The 19073-nt window shown below is 39.8% G+C and overlaps 2 protein-coding genes across 2 annotated transcripts in view; one reads left to right on the forward strand and one right to left on the reverse strand.

Annotated features, from left to right (window-relative positions):
• The first annotated feature begins 926 nt into the window (after nt 1–926).
• Nucleotides 927–4866, forward strand: csf3a (colony stimulating factor 3 (granulocyte) a). The gene is made up of 5 exons (XM_015050706.1): nt 927–1726; nt 2153–2322; nt 3427–3534; nt 3657–3797; nt 3891–4866. The coding sequence occupies exons 1-5, from the start codon at nt 1711–1713 to the stop codon at nt 4080–4082; spliced, it is 627 nt and encodes a 208-aa protein (XP_014906192.1). The 5' UTR covers nt 927–1710; the 3' UTR covers nt 4083–4866.
• Nucleotides 4867–5301: 435 nt separating this feature from the next.
• med24 (mediator complex subunit 24) overlaps nt 5302–19073 on the reverse strand; it is a 20715-nt gene continuing 6943 nt past the window's right edge. Inside the window, exons 7-26 of the mRNA XM_015050724.1 lie at nt 18753–18864; nt 18456–18606; nt 17672–17785; nt 17143–17196; nt 16817–16899; nt 16628–16714; nt 15822–15933; nt 15542–15684; nt 15354–15391; nt 15182–15264; nt 13600–13778; nt 13383–13482; nt 12887–13062; nt 12517–12781; nt 11381–11562; nt 11206–11299; nt 11000–11099; nt 9572–9652; nt 7196–7344; nt 5302–5631 (exon numbers count right to left, since the gene is read on the reverse strand). Coding sequence (XP_014906210.1) covers nt 5515–5631; nt 7196–7344; nt 9572–9652; nt 11000–11099; nt 11206–11299; nt 11381–11562; nt 12517–12781; nt 12887–13062; nt 13383–13482; nt 13600–13778; nt 15182–15264; nt 15354–15391; nt 15542–15684; nt 15822–15933; nt 16628–16714; nt 16817–16899; nt 17143–17196; nt 17672–17785; nt 18456–18606; nt 18753–18864 — 2420 coding nt within the window. The 3' untranslated portion in view covers nt 5302–5514. The remainder of the gene's footprint in view (nt 5632–7195; nt 7345–9571; nt 9653–10999; nt 11100–11205; nt 11300–11380; nt 11563–12516; nt 12782–12886; nt 13063–13382; nt 13483–13599; nt 13779–15181; nt 15265–15353; nt 15392–15541; nt 15685–15821; nt 15934–16627; nt 16715–16816; nt 16900–17142; nt 17197–17671; nt 17786–18455; nt 18607–18752; nt 18865–19073) is intronic.

Below are 19073 nucleotides of genomic sequence, written 5' to 3' on the forward strand. Positions count from 1 at the left end.
TCATTCAATGTGTTTGCCAAGACGTCAAACGTGTGAGTGCCCTCTAGCTGCATGCATGCAAGACCAGCAGAAGGTGCTTAGATCCAGCCAATGGGCTGCAACGCCAATGAAACTCCTCCTCCTCGCACTCCAGCTATCAGTTGTTGTGGCTACATATGGCACCTTCCTCATTGCTAACGTGGCTTTATCAAGCTTGAGCCGCACAGAGGTTCAACTGCAGATCTCGGATAAGGCTCTGAAATGCTGGCTGCTCAACATGAGAGAACGGCTGGAGACCATGAAGTTTAGAACTGGCTTGTTGACACTCATCTGAGAGACTTGCATTGTTTCGTCTAGCTTCAACTGTGTGAGGTTTGTGCAAAAATGTTCAGATTTTCTCTTGCAGGCTGCTGTTGTCAATTCATTATATTTCTCCAGCTGCCTTGTATGCTTCCTCTATAAAAAAAAAAAACACAGAACTTTGGTTAAAGAGAGCTAACTCAAAAAGGCATCAAAAGTACAACACATATTGATGGCGGTAGACAACTAGGTAAATAACAAAATTCCAATAAAAAGTTTTACTACTTCTCACCTTTAATAGAAAAATGCAATTTCACCATATTTTGTAGCTGGGGGAAAATAACTTTGACTAATATCACAATTCATTAACATGTTACCTTCTTTGGAAGTAATCAGCAACTATATTCATATTCTTTATTTCTTATTAGTCTACTTATACTGTTGCAAATTTTTTTTATAATACAAGAGCATTTATTAATTTTACAACGAGTCAAAGGATTCACAGTTTAAAATATATATGGTTATTTAATGACTATTGTAAAATATGTCTCAGAGAAATTCTCAGGAAACACCGGCCGCTCTCGTACTATCAGTAGCAAAAATATAAATTTGTAAAATGATATTTTACTAATTTATACAGAGGTACAGAGATGCTCAAATCAGCTGCTTTTAGAGATATCACGTAACTTACAAGTTAATAAATGATCTGTCTTAAGAAAAACATTGACCTGTTCAACAAAGATGAGCTTGTTTTTCAGAGAAATTGGTGAAGGGTGGAAATTATTTTTATAACTGTTCAAATGGACAATGAACCTAATCATTCCACTGAATTCAATACAAAACAAGTTGAGTTTGAGATTTTTTTTGTTGTTCAGAGATGCTTCATTGTCTCAGAAGATTGTCATGAAACATTCTCTTAGTTTTGGGAAAAAAAAATAGAATAAAGTGGATAAAAATAAAATCCAGGCTAAGATAAGAGATTTTTACTGGCAATGAATCGTTCTTTTGGCCATGAAGCAAATAAATTAATTCCCATTAAATGTAAGAAAAAGAAGAAAAGGAGGACAAACTAATTCACCAGTTAATACTTTATTGGTTCAGGTTCTACTCTAACTTTCAGATTTACATCAATTATACATCAATTATACATGTTATAATCCTGTCACAACAACAAAAAACAACCAAATTCTAATTGTTCACAAGTTGTATTTGGGCTGTCATTTCAGAAAAAACAAGAGTCATTTGTAAGTTTCAATGGAATTTATGTAATGGATTGTGAGATAAGATGATGATGAGGACGATGATGATGATAAAGGAAACCCCCCCCCCCCCCTCTGGGTGTTTCTATAAATATGTCAATAAGAGTAGAGTAAATCAGTAATAGTGCTCACTTTCAGGTCAATACTTGTGAGACCTGACCCAGCTGAGGCCATGCATGTCCTGATTGGTGAGTAGAGAGGAAATCATTGTAAAACTCTGCTTCCCCTCCTTTGCTGCTCATCTCTGGAGAGAGCTCCCACACAGACAGCTCTGACCCGAGCACTGGGGGGCGGATCAGCTCCGGCTGGTACCGGACCGTTTATCTTAACAAATAGAAACACTCCTTCACAGCTCAGATGGATGTGTCCAGTTATTTTTTGCCTCGGGTTTCATGTTTCAGAGAGTCTTGTAAAACTCTTGCAGCCTCTGTGTTCATTTGGGGGGAGGGGAGGGGAGAGGAGGGGTGAGGAGGGTGGGGTTGTGTGGGGGTCGAGCTCAGTTCTGCAGGACACAGGAGCTGACAGAGCCGGGCTTTGTTCTGTCTATAAAGACGGTTGTTCTGCCTCTTCTTCGTCTTCTTCTTTTTAACTATTCGGTCGTTTTCTCCCCGCAGTCTTCGCCTGCTTCATGGCCTCCGCCGCCCGCAGCGCGCCTCTGCCGGAGAGCGGCAGCGCACTTGTTGAGGATCCGCGGTTCCAGGAGATCCTGCAGAGGAGCCGCAGCTTGACGCAAAAGATCCTGGACTCCATAGCCGACACGCACAGCTCCTGCATTCACACAGAGGTGAGGCGCTGAAACCTGGCCGACGCACGTTTTTGCGTTTCGGCTGAATATTTGCGGGTAATACTGCTGCGTCATAGGAAGGAACAAAACAAAACAATGAATAACGCTCTGAGCTGAAGGGTTCAGTCAGGAGAAATGAGGCTCTGTTGTTCGGTCCGTCTGAAATGTGTTTGTTTTCTGGGCTGCAGACGGAACCATTCTGGAACTTAAAATGCACTATTTATAAGCGCGATTAATATTTCAGTACCTGTCACTTTCTCTCAGAGATTACAAGAATAAATTCACAAGAAGGCTTATTTTCGGTTTTCTCTTACCGTTTTATGCTGGTTCCTTTAAAACAACTTTTCTTTTCTTTCTTTTTTCTTTTTTTTTTTTAACAAATTAACACAAAAGTACCATACTTTGCCACAGGCGACCGAAAGTCGCACAGGGCCCAGAGCAGAATATAATTTGGGGGGCCCAAAGCCCTTCATCACATTAATATTTTTTTTTTTAATTCTTGAGCTTGATTGGTTTTTATTTTACATTGAGAAACATGTTTAATAAATGGCAAAAAAAAGCCATCAATTTTTGTTGTTTTAAAGCATGACTCCAGTACAGACACGTGGGGCATAAAGTGTTCAAATGAACAAGTAGCTTTAAATTATGACTCTTGTGACTTTAAACAATCTGAGACTATTGAAGTTTCTGTTCAGAAAGCATCAGAGAAATTTGATGTTGGCGAGTTTTTCAGAAAATACAAAGTTGTGCGACCTTTATTTGATGTGAAGCTATGTTTACTCTACATTAAAGTTGAACTTTAAGGGGACAAATATACTTTGATATCAAATTTTTAAAAAACTTCACAAATACAGGTAAAATAAAATTTAACATTAGTACTTTATATGATACTTGAAATAAGTATACAAGTACAGTTTATTTTACAAAATTGGTAAACAGTACTTTGTGGTTATTGCAAATAATTATTTTTTTTTCATAATTATGAAAATATTGCAGATGTTTGAATTTGTATGTGGCTTAATGGTGAATCAAAAATAACTTTCACAGGGAATCTAAGCGTATCTATTTATCATTTTCCATCTACACATCATTTCTTCATCACAGACCCTAAAGTTGGATTCTTCAGACATCGGCAGGTTTTCAACCATGGCGACCAACATTGGCATCCCCCCGGCTCCTGTACTCACAGCGGTTTCAGAAAATTTCACTCTGGTAAGTGTCTTCCGTTTGTAGAAAACCTTGTTTTATGTAATCATAAATATATATATATATACATACAGTATATATATAAAAAACAAAGACATACTCAGTTTGCTCCCCTCATTCTGTATTAGGAAACTGGTTTGAGAGTGATGCATGATGGGCTGCAGCTGCACCAAGGGTTGCTGAGCTCCATCGCCCCTCGACTAGCAGAGAAAGACAAAGTGGTTGCATTGATGTCCGATGTCCGAGATCTAAAAATCCAGATTGCTAAGGTACATTTATTTTGGACGTCTGTATTGCAGCTTAAAAAAAAAAAACGCTTTGCATTACATCTCGCAATCACAACTTCCTGATCCATTTCACAGATGCAGAAAATGAACCAATCGCACATCGCAGCGCCCCCCACGTCGGGCTCGGTGGAACTGCGCCTCCCGGGGGAATTTGAGGTCCAGGTGGCGGCTCACCTGACCCTGGTCCAGCTGCAGGCGTTCAGCTGGGACGTGGCGCGTTGCCTCAGGAGTCTGGACCGCAGCACCGGCGATGACAACCAGAGCTGACCAAAGATCGTTGTATTCCTCTTTCAGCCTGAGCTGAAAACCTACGTTGCCAGTTTTTGTTATATTTATTGATCTGCTAGCAGATTATTTATTTGTTAAATCTATTTTTATTTATATATTTATTTCGAGAGATGCATTGTATTTATTTAGGAAATCAATTTTTTTGATAAACCTTTGCACTCGTCAGATGTATGACCAGCTAATAATGCTCATATTAGTGAGTTCTGGGAACATATTAAAGCTGCAGTATGTAACCGTTTTAAAATAAACATTGTTACATATTTGTTAAAATGATAATTATGTCATGACAGTATAAAACACATAATCTGTGAAAAAAAAAACAACAGTTTCTCTGGCTTCTCCTGGTACCAAATGCAGAAATTCACCACACAGAAACAACCAATCAGCGTGAGGAGGAGGAGGGTCTTAGTGCCGTCAATCACTCTCGTGCTCAGCTCCTCCTGCTTGCACTTTGCTACGTTACACCTGGTTCTCCACAACATAGAATCACATGAATGCTAATGCTATTTAGCATAGCCACTGATGACGGCAGATTAACAGTTTATTTGTAACAGTAAGGAGGTTGATCTACAGCGCTAAGCCCCGCCTCCTGGCTCTGATTGGTTGATTTGGACCCAGAGCGATGCAATATTAGCACTAGGAGGTGGAGAACCTCAGTTTTTCAGATTGTCTCATAAGATAATGTCAACATTTTGACAGTTTTAATAAATATGGAAAAACGCATTTCTGTAAATGTTACGCACTGCAGCTTTAAAGACGATTATAGAAGGTGTAACATTGAAAAAGAAACTAATTATTTTTGTACTGCTATTTAAAATCTAATTTGTTATTTTCCTACGTCCCAATACAAAAATAAAATTTTCTTTCTTGAAAATACAACTGTTCTGTTTTCTTAATGGTGGTGCGGTGAAACTTGCTGACACGCTGCCTTGCTGGTGAATTTGTTTCCGAAATTCAAGCAAAGGAAACAGAAGTGCAACTAAAAGTGAAACGGCGGCTCCGGCGTCCCGTCAGACAGAGTTCCTGCAGGTGTGACTGGCAGATGACCAATTGTCACCAGGAGGATGATTCCCTCAGCATGTCATGTGAAAAACCTCAGAGTCATCATTCTGATTAAGACACAAAGTGATCACAAGAACAGGCGAAACTGTTTAAACAATGTGATCTGGTCAAAAATAAAAACATCACAGAAGTAAAAAACTGGCAAAAGCAAACTATTTTTATTCAAAAATCTATTTATAAAGTCAAAGATGTGTGTAAAGAGAGAGAAAAAAAAGAGAAGTCTAATACTCCAGTCGGTCCATTCAGTCTTAAGTTTTTTTTTTACACTTCGTCCTTCTTCACTTCTCAGAACATGTTGATTGGTCGGGCGGGTGAGTCCGGGACTGGAGGAACTGGAAACTGGAAGAGTTTAGAGAGCCGAGATGGCTTTGGCAGCCACTCTCCTTCCCAGCGGCAGATTCAGGTCGGTGATGGCCAGGACCACTTTGGGCTTGGCCAGCGCCGGCAGCTTCACCAGCTCAGACACCTGAACACACACAAAAACACACACTCACTTTACACACACTGCTGGGTGAAACTGTTTGTACTCTGTCAACATCTAAATTTGTTTTTCTTTTTCTTTTACACAAAGAAGTTCAGCCAAGAGGCACAAACCCTACTCATGACCTACTATGTTAAATTTGGTATTAAAGTAAAGAAAATATTTGCTCAGTGTAATGGTAAACTCTCTACAGAAGAAGGGACTGAAATATTTTCTCAAATGTCATTTATTCTTGATCTAGAACAAGAATTCAAATCTTGCTCCGTTAAGCCTAATTTCACACATCAACCTCAATTTCATGTGCCTCTTGAATTAAATCTTTTAACATTTAATTCGAGAGGCAAAAACATCCTGACTTGCTTGTTTATTAAAAAAAATGTAAAAGCATAACATTTATCCTATTAGAAGTATAAAGAGCCATTTATTTTTTCCATGTTCTAAATCTACATCAACAACACTGACATCAAGTGTAAAATGTAAATATCTTTTAGAAACATTCTGGTCTATGACTTTGTATGTAAAAACAAAACTCAAGGAGCAGCATCTAACACACCAACAGAACTGTATAATAATAAAGAAAAATTAGTTTTAAGTCTAGGAGTGTTTTTATACCTGATAGTCTGGCAAATATATTTGATTGGGAACCAAAACTGCAACATTTGCTCCATTTTCAGGTGCTGTGGTTCTCTTTTACACTGCGCTGTGCCTAATGAACCAAAACACTTATAAAAACTGTTACCCTCCTCACCTGTGGAGGCGCTACAGCAAGAACCTTTGAAGGAAACAACCCAAAAACCTTTAAAGACGGCATGAGTGCAATTTCATTTTTCATAAAATGTAAACACAAATGAAGTGGCGTCAGATTTTAGCGGTTGGAGGATTTCTCTTTAGCAAAAGACCTTAAGCCATTTCGCTGATGGTGGATGTATTTACCCAGAATGCCCTGCACCATTGTCAACTTCCTGTTCTTCAGATAAAAAAATAAAAATAAAAATAAAAATAAAAAATCAGTCAGGCTTGGCCAGTGATTGGCCAGAAAACTGCAATCAGTGCATCCATAGCAACAAGGTTCAAAGGGTTTGAGTGTTTCTGAAACTCTGGACACGTTTGCATCACTCCAGCTGTCATCTGTGCTGCTCAAAACATTTTTCTCAGATTGTTCACCTTTACCCTGATTCTGCCAAGCTACCAGTTTGAAAACATTTACAGAAAAAGATGAGTCAGCACAATTTTATTACAGCAGCAATGAGTCAATGTTCGCATAAATACACCCTTAACTGACCTCAAGGCAAATGTCTTAAGCGAGTCTATTTTTGCATTCTTAAACTATCTTATTGGTTTTTATTCAACTTGTGCAAACTACTCACAGCACTCATGACTGGTAATCTTTTGATTCTGTCTGATAAGGTGCTCACTTTTTACTGCAAGCGCTAAATTTAAGAGGAGTGATTCAGTAAAGCCTGATGCAACACTGACTGGTTCTCCCAACCCCTCTTTTTTCTTTTCTTCTTATTTTTTTGTTGTTTTCGCCTCCCAGCTCCTAACTCACCATGGTGAAAGGCATGAACTGCAGAATGCTGCCACGGCTTCCCTGCTCCAAGCACTCGACGCACTCCTCAAGAAAACTCTGCACAAACTGGGTGTGAGGCCCCGCCATCTTGGAGCCCAAGATGGAGGAGAACAGGAGGAAGAGGTTGGCTGAGGAGCAGAAAACAGAACATTTGTTTTTAGTTAGCAGAGCTGGCACACAGGTCCCACAGAAATGAATACTAATTTTCATCCAACAGTTGGTTAATGCTTCAAATGAAAGTGAAAATGCAATCTCACTTTAACAGTCATTTATAATGCAATGAAAGTTGCACAAACTAAAGTTGTAATTTAAGAGTTGAACAACTTCCTGTCTCACTCATCCAGTCAGTTCTTTCCATTTTATAGCCAAACATCCCTGCTTTATCAAAAATAATCATAAAAAGTGAATTAGACATTTTATTTTCACAATAAAGTTAAATGAAATTCATAGTAAGAAAAACAATGCAAACATTAAATTGTGTTTCTACAGTGAACTAAACCTTTTCAAAATAGGCCTGATGATAGAGGACATTCACTTTTCAAACCACATATCTTATCTTCAGTTTGGAAATGATCACTAAGTGGTTTTTTTTTTTTTTCCCATCAGTGAGGTATTTGATAAGAGGAAACCGTTTTCTGTGGAGGCATGCAAGCGGTTCAGCAGGGTTGCCAGACTGCGGTGCACCGTGGCTAATATGTCATGGAACATCCTGCATTAGAAACTGTTTATAGGAAACTTAAAAACGAGATCTTGACTGATTGTAACAGAGCAATTTAAACTAATTAAATGTCTTAAACCAGTCCAGATGTCTAATAATTTCTACAAAACAGAATTATGTTGGTAGAGGTGTATCCTTTTTCACTATATGTATTTTTTCCTAAAACCTAAACTAACTGACGTTCAAGTAAAGAAAACAGGTTATATTATATAAAAAATGACAAAATAGACTATTTAACTACATATAAATCAGAACTTGTCTTCACACATATGTTGTATAGCGTGATAACTTGTATTAGCAGGAAAGATAATCCTGTAATATGAAGCCCCTTTATGTCCTGAACAGTAAAATAAACTGAACAAAGATCCAGTTATAAAGCCATAATTTGATGTTTAACTGTGATACGGTGTAAGACACATTGCAGTTCAACTTTAGTTTGACTTTATTTGTATAAATACTTTTATTCAATACTATATCTTTAGAAAATTCTATGGGGAAAAAAATGCTAAGATACAAAAATGTCAGCAGTAAAAAGTGTGGTAACTGACTAAAACTACCACAGATTCAGAGTTGCACTGAAATCTAAAAAAAAAAAAGAAAAAAAAAAAAGAAATGAAGGAAACAGTTTTGATTCCAATCAGAGGAGCTGTGACTTCTCTTAAGACCATCTACTGCTTATCTTAAATACTCATCACTGCAGTTGTGCATTAATAGTTGTGGGGAATATGACGACCTTAGATTGTGAACGATTACGACGGGTTGACAAGCAAAGCATGAAAAATTGTTTCCATTTTAACAAACATCATATTGCGTTATTCCTGCACTGTGGACGGGAAGAAACATGTCTGCCACTCAACTAGACGATAATTTTATTTTATATTTAGTAATACTTAAATTACTTAAAATATCATACCTGTGTATACATCTGTTTTATAAAATATAATTTTTTTCACAAATAATATTTTTTATATTGAATACAAATATAACCATAAGCAATATGGTTGTATTTGTATTTAATAATATTTAACACCTTGGATAGAGTAGCTTGTCCACAAATAAGGAATTTCCCATTGGAGCTAAATAAAGTATATTCTATTCTATTCTAGAGATCAATACAGGGAGTATAAAATAAATCACATATTAGTCGATTCATTGGTCAACCAACATTTCTGCTTCCTTTCTGAAAGTGAAGGATGAATGCAGCAGCGTTCCTCTTTCAGCCAGCTGACAAGGCAAGAGGAAAAAGGTTTGAAGTTTTGGAACTTTGGTATTCCCCTAGTATTGGTAAGCACCATATGTTCATACTTGACAACCAACTTTATGACATCGGAATGCTTGCTAATAATGTTGATTCATTATCCCCATAAAGAAATCAGTATCAAAATGGGAACTGAATTTTTTACTATAATTGGAAGTCAGTGTGAACAAAACAGCAACAGGTGCATTTCTACAGAAATGTGTGGTGTGTTTCCTCTGAGGCCGTCGCTTCAGTCAGCGCTCAGTTTGTTGGTTTATTTTAGATTTGTCTTCTTCCATTTCATCTAAATCGTACAATTATCGTTTCATAACTACTAATAAAGGCAGAACATTTGGATTTTGGTTCATGTTTCTTTAAACGTGGTGGAGAACAGGCTCACCCAGGACTCTATTGAGAGGGTCCCTCATGTTGACGGTGTGCAGCTGAGACGGAGACAGGGAGCTGCTCATGGACCGGTCTCCTGTGAGGCGACGGGAGAGATGACAAAACATTATTTATTTATAGGGCCTGCAGGAAAAAGCACAAATTCTAGAAACATAAAAAAGAGGGAAGCCACAATGGTCAGGGTTATTTACACAAGATTATTTTGGACTGAAGACTTCAAGAGTTAAACTTTTGCTTCTACTGCTAAAAAAAAAAGTTGGAAGTTGGCATGTTTCCATTAAGCAAATTAATTTTTTAATTTCAATTAGAGTAATTTTATGGTCAAAGGAAACACAGCTAGAGTCGTTTAACGTTCCAAAACCACACCAGCCAACAGACCACCAACCAACATGAAAACCAAACACTTCCAACCCGAATCAAAAACAGGTCGACCAACACGCTGCCTTCACCGTCAACCTGCAACATGCAGCACAACAACAAGCCTCATCACAGGCCGACGGATCCAAACTGTCCGACAGGAAGAAACATGTCCACCAGTCACCTTGACGATAAGAATGAGAACATGTGACCCGCACCTATCAAAGTACATAGTAAGTGCTGGATGTTAAAGGTTTCCTAGTGTGGTGTTTGCTCCTAATGTGCTGGAGACTCCACTGATGGGGCTCATTCTGGCACAACTTGTTGATTTGGCACCATTTGAGTTTGTTGGGCTAAACTTTTATGCACTTTTCTGTGCTTATTGGGTGAATTCTGAGTAACACTTCACGTCTAACGGGTTCAAAACCCCGTTAGATGGGGTTTCTGGGGAGGCTGCTGATGTTTGGGATCTTTTTCTGACTTAAAAAAAGAAAGGACTGAATACAAACAAGGCAATAAACAAAACTATCATCCTCAGATGATGCTTGTTTTGTTTTTTTTTTCCTTCCAATACTCAAAAGTTTCTAAATGAACTATTATATGACATCGGTTGGGAAATGAAACCCCAGTTTTAGTTTTGAAAACACTGCAAGACAAGTTGTGAATTTCTTGACCAAAGTCATGCAACGGCTTGTCTGGGAATTTCTCTGTAGCTGCAACTCAAAAGGGGGGAAAAAAAGTAAATTCCCAAAGGCTCAAAGTCTAAAAGCTCATTACAAAAGTCATGTGGCTGTGGATAAGTGGGTACAACACTATGCAGCTTTAGCTCTCTGTTTAAATCTCACTGCTGTTGATTAACGCAGATCTTTTTTTTTTCTTTTTTTTTTTTTTTAAACAAAAACTTCCCATGAGACAGTTTGCTGACGGGCGAGTCATTGGTTGGATGATTACTAGAGAGACGGGTTGTTTGCCGAAGCCAAGATTTTGAACAGAGCTTGCAGAGTGAAAGCTGTTGCTGGCCTGATCTTAGAAAGTCAAATTCAAACGTTCGGGTTAGCAGACAGACCTGGACTGGAGAGAGCGACGGGCTCGTCCTCGTTGGAGCTGAGGAGCCGCATGAGTTTAGACGGCTGAGTGTCGTCCAATGGGAAGAGACTGTTGTAATCCTGTGTTCCCAAAAACACACAAATAGAACCAGATCTGTATTAGAAAAAAAAAAAAAAAAAACGGATAACGATGGCAGCTTGTATGAGACCTGTCTGGACGTCTTACCTCGATATCTTCTCTCTGCCTTTTCCGCTGACGAGCTGAAAAGGGGCCTTTGTGGTGCGAGGAGTAAGAGCTGAGAGCGCACCACACTGACAGCCTGGGGTTAAAGGTCAAGAACAGTTGCAAGAAATAGCATAACCTCCGTCGCAAAGAGCATGAATAATAAATCCCGCCTTACTTGGCCAAGGCCTTTCCAGGAGGGTCGGCCAGGCTGTGCCAGTGAGCAGAGTCGGTCAGGAGGTTGGGCAGGATGGTTCCCAGCAGAGTCAGCGTGATCTGCTGCATGTCCAGGCAGAAGATGCTGTACAGCAGCTCTACGACCCGGCTGGCCCACTCCTGTCGGGTTTCCTTCAGCAGTTCCTGAAGCAACGCAGAAACAGGGAGCAGTCGTGATTCACAGTCAGTCAGCAGTAAGTAAAGAAGTCCAGCATGTGAAAGATCAGAACTAACAATGGAGGCGCCACTGGCTCCAAAACTGTTTTACTGTGACTTCATGTCACAGACCAACACTAACGAGCAGAAACGCTAAACATGAAGTGGACAGAAAATGATGGGTGGTTGTCTTTGGTTTTTTACAAAAAAAAAGTATGTCATGGGTTTTTATCTAGCCCCTTTTACTCTCAGACCCCTGAACACCCCTAACTACCTAGAGACTTCTAGTTGGAGAAATTCTTTGTGTAGTTCAATTTCAGTATAAAACAGCTTTTCTGTGAAATTTAAGACTTTTTAAAAACTTTTAATGCCATTTTGAATGCAATTTAAAACTGAAAAAACTATAAATACAAGAGATGTTTGGGGGATCCTGCTGCATTACATCACGCAGTGTGAACAACAACTCAAAAAATACTGCAACAAGCAGCTCTTTGCAAGGACAATGTATGTTATGATGATGATTGGAATGCATTACATTGGTTCAGATCAAAGCAGATTTATGTCATAGAATATCAGAAAGTCCAGGACTAAATCCAACTGAAAATACGTAGCCAGACTTCACAGACGCCCCCCCTCCAATCTGACTGAGCTGAGGCGGAAATGTCAGCGTCTCGATGCGTAAAGCCGGTAGAGACAAGCCCCATGACACCTGCAGCTGGAAATACAGCTACATAGGGTTCTACAAACTGATACTTTCTGTCAAAAAAAAAAAAAGCTTATCTAGAATTTTTTTCCACTTCTCATATATGCAATACTTTGTTTTGCTTTATATTCCAACAAAAAATAAAAATCTACCGCTTTAACAAGACCAGATGTGAAAAAGTTCAAGGTACAAGGGGATACAAATAATCCTACAAGGCACCGTAACAACAGTCGTGTTACCTTGATGAGGTTGTTAGTGAACCAGAAGACCCCTCCCATGTTGAGGAGGCTCTCAAACAGATGCAGAGCCCGACTGTCCACCCAGCCTTTGCGCAGCACCACCTGGAACTGCTTGCTGAGGGACTGGTGGATGGGCTCCTTGGGAGGCAGCAGGTTGCGGTACGCGATCGGCTCTTGGCCTTCTATGGGCGAACGCAGCATGGCGCCCGTTTGTTGGAAGACGTCGGCGCACATGTGCTCCATGATGGAGCTCATTATGACCACGCTAAACGCAGTTTGAGAGAGGATGAAGAAGGCGAGATTTAGCCGTCTACCCTCAGTCGATTGCAGGTAACAGTAGTGAGAAGCGATGCGCTGTGTGTTTTTGTACCGTTCGTTGTAGAACTGCATCGTGTTCTCCGCGTACAGGGGAGTCACAAGCTGTCGGATCATAGTCTGAGGCTTCTCTCTCTCGTCCCGTCCCAACATCCGGACGTGAGCCACCAGCCACGCCACCGCACAAATGGCCATGCTGCAAACTTTCCCCTTGATGTTGTCAGTGATCTTCTACACTCAATGTAAGAAAAAAAGAAAGAAGGAAAAGAGAACTGGTAAGAATTGTGCCCATCAAAAAAAGATGAGCAAAATGACATCCGTCCACACTAAATGAAACAGGAAAGAAAGGAGAAGTGGGTTAAAACGAGACGTCATGGAGTGTGACAAGAGTGTAAGTGTGGTTTAACATGAAATATCGTGATGAGTCAAAAAGGATGAAGCAGTGAGGCGTCTGATGTGAGCCGCAATCATTTCGGAAATTTCAAAACAATCTATTCCAGCGACGCAAAAGATAAAAATAGAAAGAAGACAACAGTGAGGAGAGGACTGACCTGCACCGCCTCCACGGAAAGAACGCCGTTCTCCCACGCGTTCAGAACTTCCAGAATGGCTGCCGGAGTGCTGAGGCAGATTTCATGCCACTTCACCTGACTTTTACAACAGGTCAAAATAAAATATAAACAAATTTGAAAAACAAAAAAAAAACAACATATATGTCACCTAAGAGCATATATTCCTCACAGCAACACTCATTCGGATGCAACGTACACTAGTTTCATTTCTGAGGAGTTGTTCAGCAGGGTCACCAGGCTCTCCACTTTACCCGGCTCGGGTCTGAAGCATGGGTGGTCTGGATTCAGAGTCTTGCCCTCCTCAGGCATGCACGTCTGCAGCCAGGTTTCAAAAAAGGGCGTCTCCACTGAAGGACTGGGGTCAGACAAGATCACCTACAGTGGGAAACACGGACATCAGCAAGTTATCGAGGCTCTGTTGAAATCAAGTAACTCTGTATGGAAACCAGCAAAGAGTAACAGTCATTAGTCTTATTGTAAAACACACAACTAATGCAGCTACTTTAACTCTAGAGGTTGTTTGAAGTCTGAGATGAGCATAGCAGGGGTTTCAACTGGCAACCTACAGGTAACCTTCAGCTCACTGGCGATCCAGGGTTTGTTATTAGGGAATCATCTCACTGCTCTTGTGGGAATGGTTGTTGTCCACACAGGAGTTTATAAAGTCAGTCACCAACTCGTTCATGGCATCGATGTCTTTAGCGTGTGACTGCCACAAAGTAACCCAGTTAGTAGCCTCAAAACAACCCTGCAGAGCTTCTTTGGCTTCCTCAGACCACTTCCTCTCAGATCTCTTCTTTACAGGTTGAATGTGGACAAGGAGTTTATAATCCGAGCAGAGACAGATGAGATTAGCCAAAAAGAGGCCTTGCTTTGTAGGTGTATGAATCTTTGACATTTCCACAAAACAAACCCAACATTTCTGTTTTCTCTGGTAACGCAGCTAACAAAAGTGTTGAAATGTTGGAAATGTAGCAGAGGGTGAGGTGTGATTAAAATCCCAAATACTGCCACAAACACATCGGTATCTTAGCAACAATGGAAATGAGGACATCGCATGCATTGTGATGAGCAAAACATTGTGCAATGGCCGATGATTTGATGTAAATAGTTGCGAAAATAACACCGGTGAACACTTTGTAATACAGACAGAGACTTAATGATAACAGTTCACAGCAGCATGTCCTGGATTACAACATATGTTGTTCAAATGGATTGCTAATCCACTGCCGCTGATTCTGCCCACTCCTCTTTCACACAGTCAGAAAGGCCAGCAGAGGGATGAGGCTTTACATTTTCATTTTGCCTTTTCACAAGGGGCTTCGCTGTTTGGTCAAATAAATGGTTAAAATTTGCTAACATCACTAGTGAAGCCTGCACTAGAAAGGTGTGCTCTCAACAAAACGTTCAATTTTTTGTTGAATGCTATCCAAGTGAAAGTAGTGCCATCTGATGGACGAACTTAGAAGAATATGTACATAGCAAGTATTCCAAAAGGAAACATTTTTACTCCTCGCCAAGATAAATGTCTGAACACAAATATAATTTTAAATAGTTCTCAAAGGGACTTTTCTTGTTCCATTTAAAACAATTGTGTTGGTTTTTGTAAAAGTTAATAAATTTAACCAGATTGAAGTAAATTCCTTGCTTATTCAAACATCTTAAAATAGCTATGTTCTGGCAAACTTGAGCTTCAGTCATTCATCACAGAAAAAAAATGGCTTAGATGTATATAAAATGAAAAAGGCCAAAATGTCTCCTGGGTCTCTTGAGCTTACCTCTGAACCGTACGTCTGCACAACATGACAGAGCATGAGGAAGGAAATGTCAAAGAGCTGGGCACGTACAGACGCAGACTTAGCTGAAGGAAAGAACAGAAGACGTCCGCAGTGTTAGCATCGAGTTTGTTTTTATCCCACACTGGAACATGACTCTCATAAATGAACTCACATCCTTCGCCGCTGATGTGCTTCGGAAACTCATTGAGCCTTGAAGAAGACGGGAAACATTTAACGTTTTGTTTTAAACATCATTAAAAATGCTCAGCCGAGGAAAAAAAAATAAAAATCTTACTGATGCAACTACTGGTGAAATAAAAGTTCTGGTTTTCACGGACAAGGCAGTGTGGATACACTCACTTAATAAATTTCCGAGCGAAGGATTTGAGTTTGCCGGTGGCTGCCGCTGCTGCCAGAAGCAGATCCAGACTCTTCCCAGACAGCATGTGACCCAGAACCCCCAGGAGGCCCTCGGGGGATTTTGAGTGGTCCGCATCTACCGTCTAATGAACATGGAATGAGGAAAACGTTCAATTGGCCATTAGCATGATAAGAATCAACATTACTGATGCAACGTACTGTCAGTCAAACATGGCTGCTTCAATTTCCTACACTATACCGCAATTTCCTGGTTTTTTACCTTGAGAATATTTGTAACAGTGGGTTCAGCTCTCAGGATGAGGCCCGGGTTTGGCTGGATGTTTGCGTTTTCTGCCGTTTTAAGCCGTGGGGCAAACTCCCTGTCTTCATTCCTGAATAAAATAAACAAGATGAGGAGAGGAGGAAGAGGAGAGATGTAGGTTTTTACATTTCTTCCACCATCTTATACAGAGTTCAGCAAAAGTCAATTCAATACGCAACAAAGTCCATGCAGAAGGTTCAAGTATGAATATTGTTTGAAATCGGGGATTTTGTGTGCTTAACCAAGACAAAGTAATGCATAGCTGAAGTGGAAGGAAAATTATTTTTCTTTTTAATCAATCAATCAAATTTATTTGCATAGCACATTTTAGCAACCAGGCACTTCAAGTTGTTTTACATTGTTAAAAACATCATAAACACATCAGATGGTTGTGAAAACCAACAGCAGACATTACATTTTGTCAAGTGCCATCGTTAAAATGATCCTACATAAAATATGTTGGTCAATGTTCCATTTATTATGGTCCAAAAAGGTTTTGAACCATTTTGATGGGACTTTAGTCTCGATTTGAAGGAAGTCAGCTTTTCAGAAGTTTTGCAGTTTTATGGAAGTTTGTTCCAGATTTGGTGTGAATAGAAGCTGAGTCCATTCCAGTTTAAGAACTTTTAATCATTGTGCATCATATTCCTTCCTTAAACTCTAAGACTACAGTCTTGTTGCTCATAAAATCAGCTGAGGGTTGTGAGGTGACAAACCGTGGAGCGGTTTCAGTGTTGTGAGTATTTCCAGAACCGGAGACGTACCGTTTGGACGTGAGGCCTTCGGTGTTGGAATCCGACAGCAGGCCCAGCTTGTTGCACTCCTGCAGCAGCATGCCGAGGCAGTCGCAACTTCAAGCAGAGCAGTGACGTTAAAACGGATCCCAGGATCCGAGGCGGGCTTTCCGGGTTTTTGACAGAAAGAAAACAACGGTGACGATTTGGAGGACTTACTTGCATCTCTGGTCTGCCTTGTCCAGCAGCGGCGTCAGTTTCAGGAGGTACTGAAATGCAATGTTTACATCCTCTGTAAAATCCTGAAAATAAAAGAGACTTCAGAATCAGAATCAGCCTTTTCTGTCATCGTTCAGAAGCACAACAAAATTAGTTTTAGTACAGCCTATCCAAAGACCAAAATAAGACAAACAACATAAGACATATGTAGACAGGTGCCTGAAATCTTTAAAGGTTCATCTGGACAAAACCAACAGAATAAATATCCATTAGTCTGCATGCATGATCAGTTTGTTTTGAAGGTCGCAGTGAATCAAATATTTCACCTGTCCTTTGTCTCCTTGAGGGTATTTCTTCAGTCTGAGCAGAACTTGAGGAATCTAAGAAAGACAAAGATAAGATTGTTGTGGCTGTTTTGTTTGACATGAAGTCATAATGTTGGATTCATTAAGCTGAAGAAAGCTGAAGTAGTGAACATTCATTTTCAGAAAGTGTTACATACTCCTAAAAAATATGATATAGCTAAGAACAGTCAAGACAATGACGACGTATTAGGACTATTGCAGATAGAAAAAAAAGGGAGGAGTAAAATTACGCTACAAAACTTGGAAACTTTGAGAGTAAGCTCAGAAATTTTCTAAAAAATAAGATTAAAAGAAGTCAAAAATGTTTTACTTTTTTTCCAAGCAAATTTCCAAATTTTTTTCTAGAAAATATCTGAGATTAATCTAAAGATTTTTTGCTGCAAATTTGCCTTTTTTTCCCCCTGTCTACAATGCCTTAAGTACACCGTTGTATACGACTGAAGAAGAGCATGTAGTAAAAGAAACAGCAACTTTCAGAAAGGAGTTTTACTTTGAGGAAGGTGAAGGCGGTCCATTTCAGCTCTTCGGTGCCCTCTGGTGACTCGATGAGGCCGGTGAAACAAGCCTTCCAGATCTCCAGGACAAACAGAGGACCAGGAATTCTCTGAAGAAAACAATTCAAATTAATAAACAAGATTAAAAAAAATAATGACAACAACTAATACTCTGTGGTTTAACATTTCTCCATTCAAATGTAACAAATGTGTGAGACATGAATACTATTTTTCCAAACACTACAAACATAAGTTCTCACCTCTTGAAATTTGAAATTTATCGTTAAGCCTGAATATTACCATATCAGGGAAATCCCACTAATAATTACTTACTTAACCCCGAGTGTTTAAGGTGTCATTTTTGAGCAAACGCTTATGCTGACTCAGAGTTTGGCAAATGCACCACCACATCTGGAACAAACTGTTTGTTCCAGATGCAACAGTTTCCTCTTTATTGACCTGAGGTCTGCAAGTCAAACACAAAATGTTCCATTTCCCTGTTCATTAGATGCATTTAAAATCAGCAACGTGCACCATTTCCAGCTCAGATATCAAAGAAAGACGGAAATGGGTATCAGCCCGTCTAATCAGATCAGTGCATCTCTAGTTTTAAATGATAATTAGAACAATACAAACCAAAACTTAGAAGGCTGAACTTAAAGCACATGGATGGAGGGTCAGGATTTGAGGTAAAAGGCGCAATTTTACAATATTTCAAACTATTCAGAGTTTCATATGTGCAGATTTAGTTGCAGGATTTCTTCCACACATCACATTCACCTGCATCCTTTTAATCATCATCAGCTGCTCCACCAGCGGCTGCGTCTCCCCCGTCAGGTTCATGGTGCCCTCCAGCATGATGAAGGCGTGTACAGATGGGAAGGAGGCATGGGCTGGAGGCTCACTCTGGACAGAGAGCATCAGGGGAATACTGAATAAAAAAGAGACAGAGAGAGAGAGAGAGAGAGAGAGAGAGAGAGAGAGAGAGAGAGAGAGAAAGAGAAAGAGAAAGAGAGTTCATCAGGTTGGACTGAGATTCCTGCTTTAGCTAAACCAAATTCATCCAGGAACCCTCACCTTTTCACCAAAGCCAGCGTTTCCTCTATGGAAGTCCTCAGTGTCTCGTTAGGAACATTACAGAGGCCGTCTGTCACCGCAATCATCGTTTCCTCAACATTACCCCAGGAACCTGGAGGGGCCAGCAGAAACACACAAGAGGATCTCACAGGGCGATCAGAGTGCCTCAAAGTAAGGATGGGGCGATTAATGGGAAGGAACCAATTATTCAGATTATCGTCAACTAACTCAGTATCGATTAATCATTAACTGGAGTACACAGACAAAAAAAAAAAAAAAAAAAAACCAAATTTTTAAAAAAACAAAATTTCCGAGGAAAAA

Source organism: Poecilia latipinna, unplaced genomic scaffold, assembly GCF_001443285.1.
Source record: "Poecilia latipinna isolate Pla-1442-1.1 unplaced genomic scaffold, P_latipinna-1.0 Scaffold1007, whole genome shotgun sequence".
Lineage (NCBI taxonomy): Eukaryota > Metazoa > Chordata > Actinopteri > Cyprinodontiformes > Poeciliidae > Poecilia > Poecilia latipinna.

Coding starts and splice junctions, on each gene's coding strand:
- csf3a (XM_015050706.1), top strand. Junction 2,323..3,426: donor GCTCCTGCATTCACACAGAG/GTGAGGCGCTGA, acceptor TCTTCATCACAG/ACCCTAAAGTTGGATTCTTC. Junction 3,798..3,890: donor TAAAAATCCAGATTGCTAAG/GTACATTTATTT, acceptor TCCATTTCACAG/ATGCAGAAAATGAACCAATC.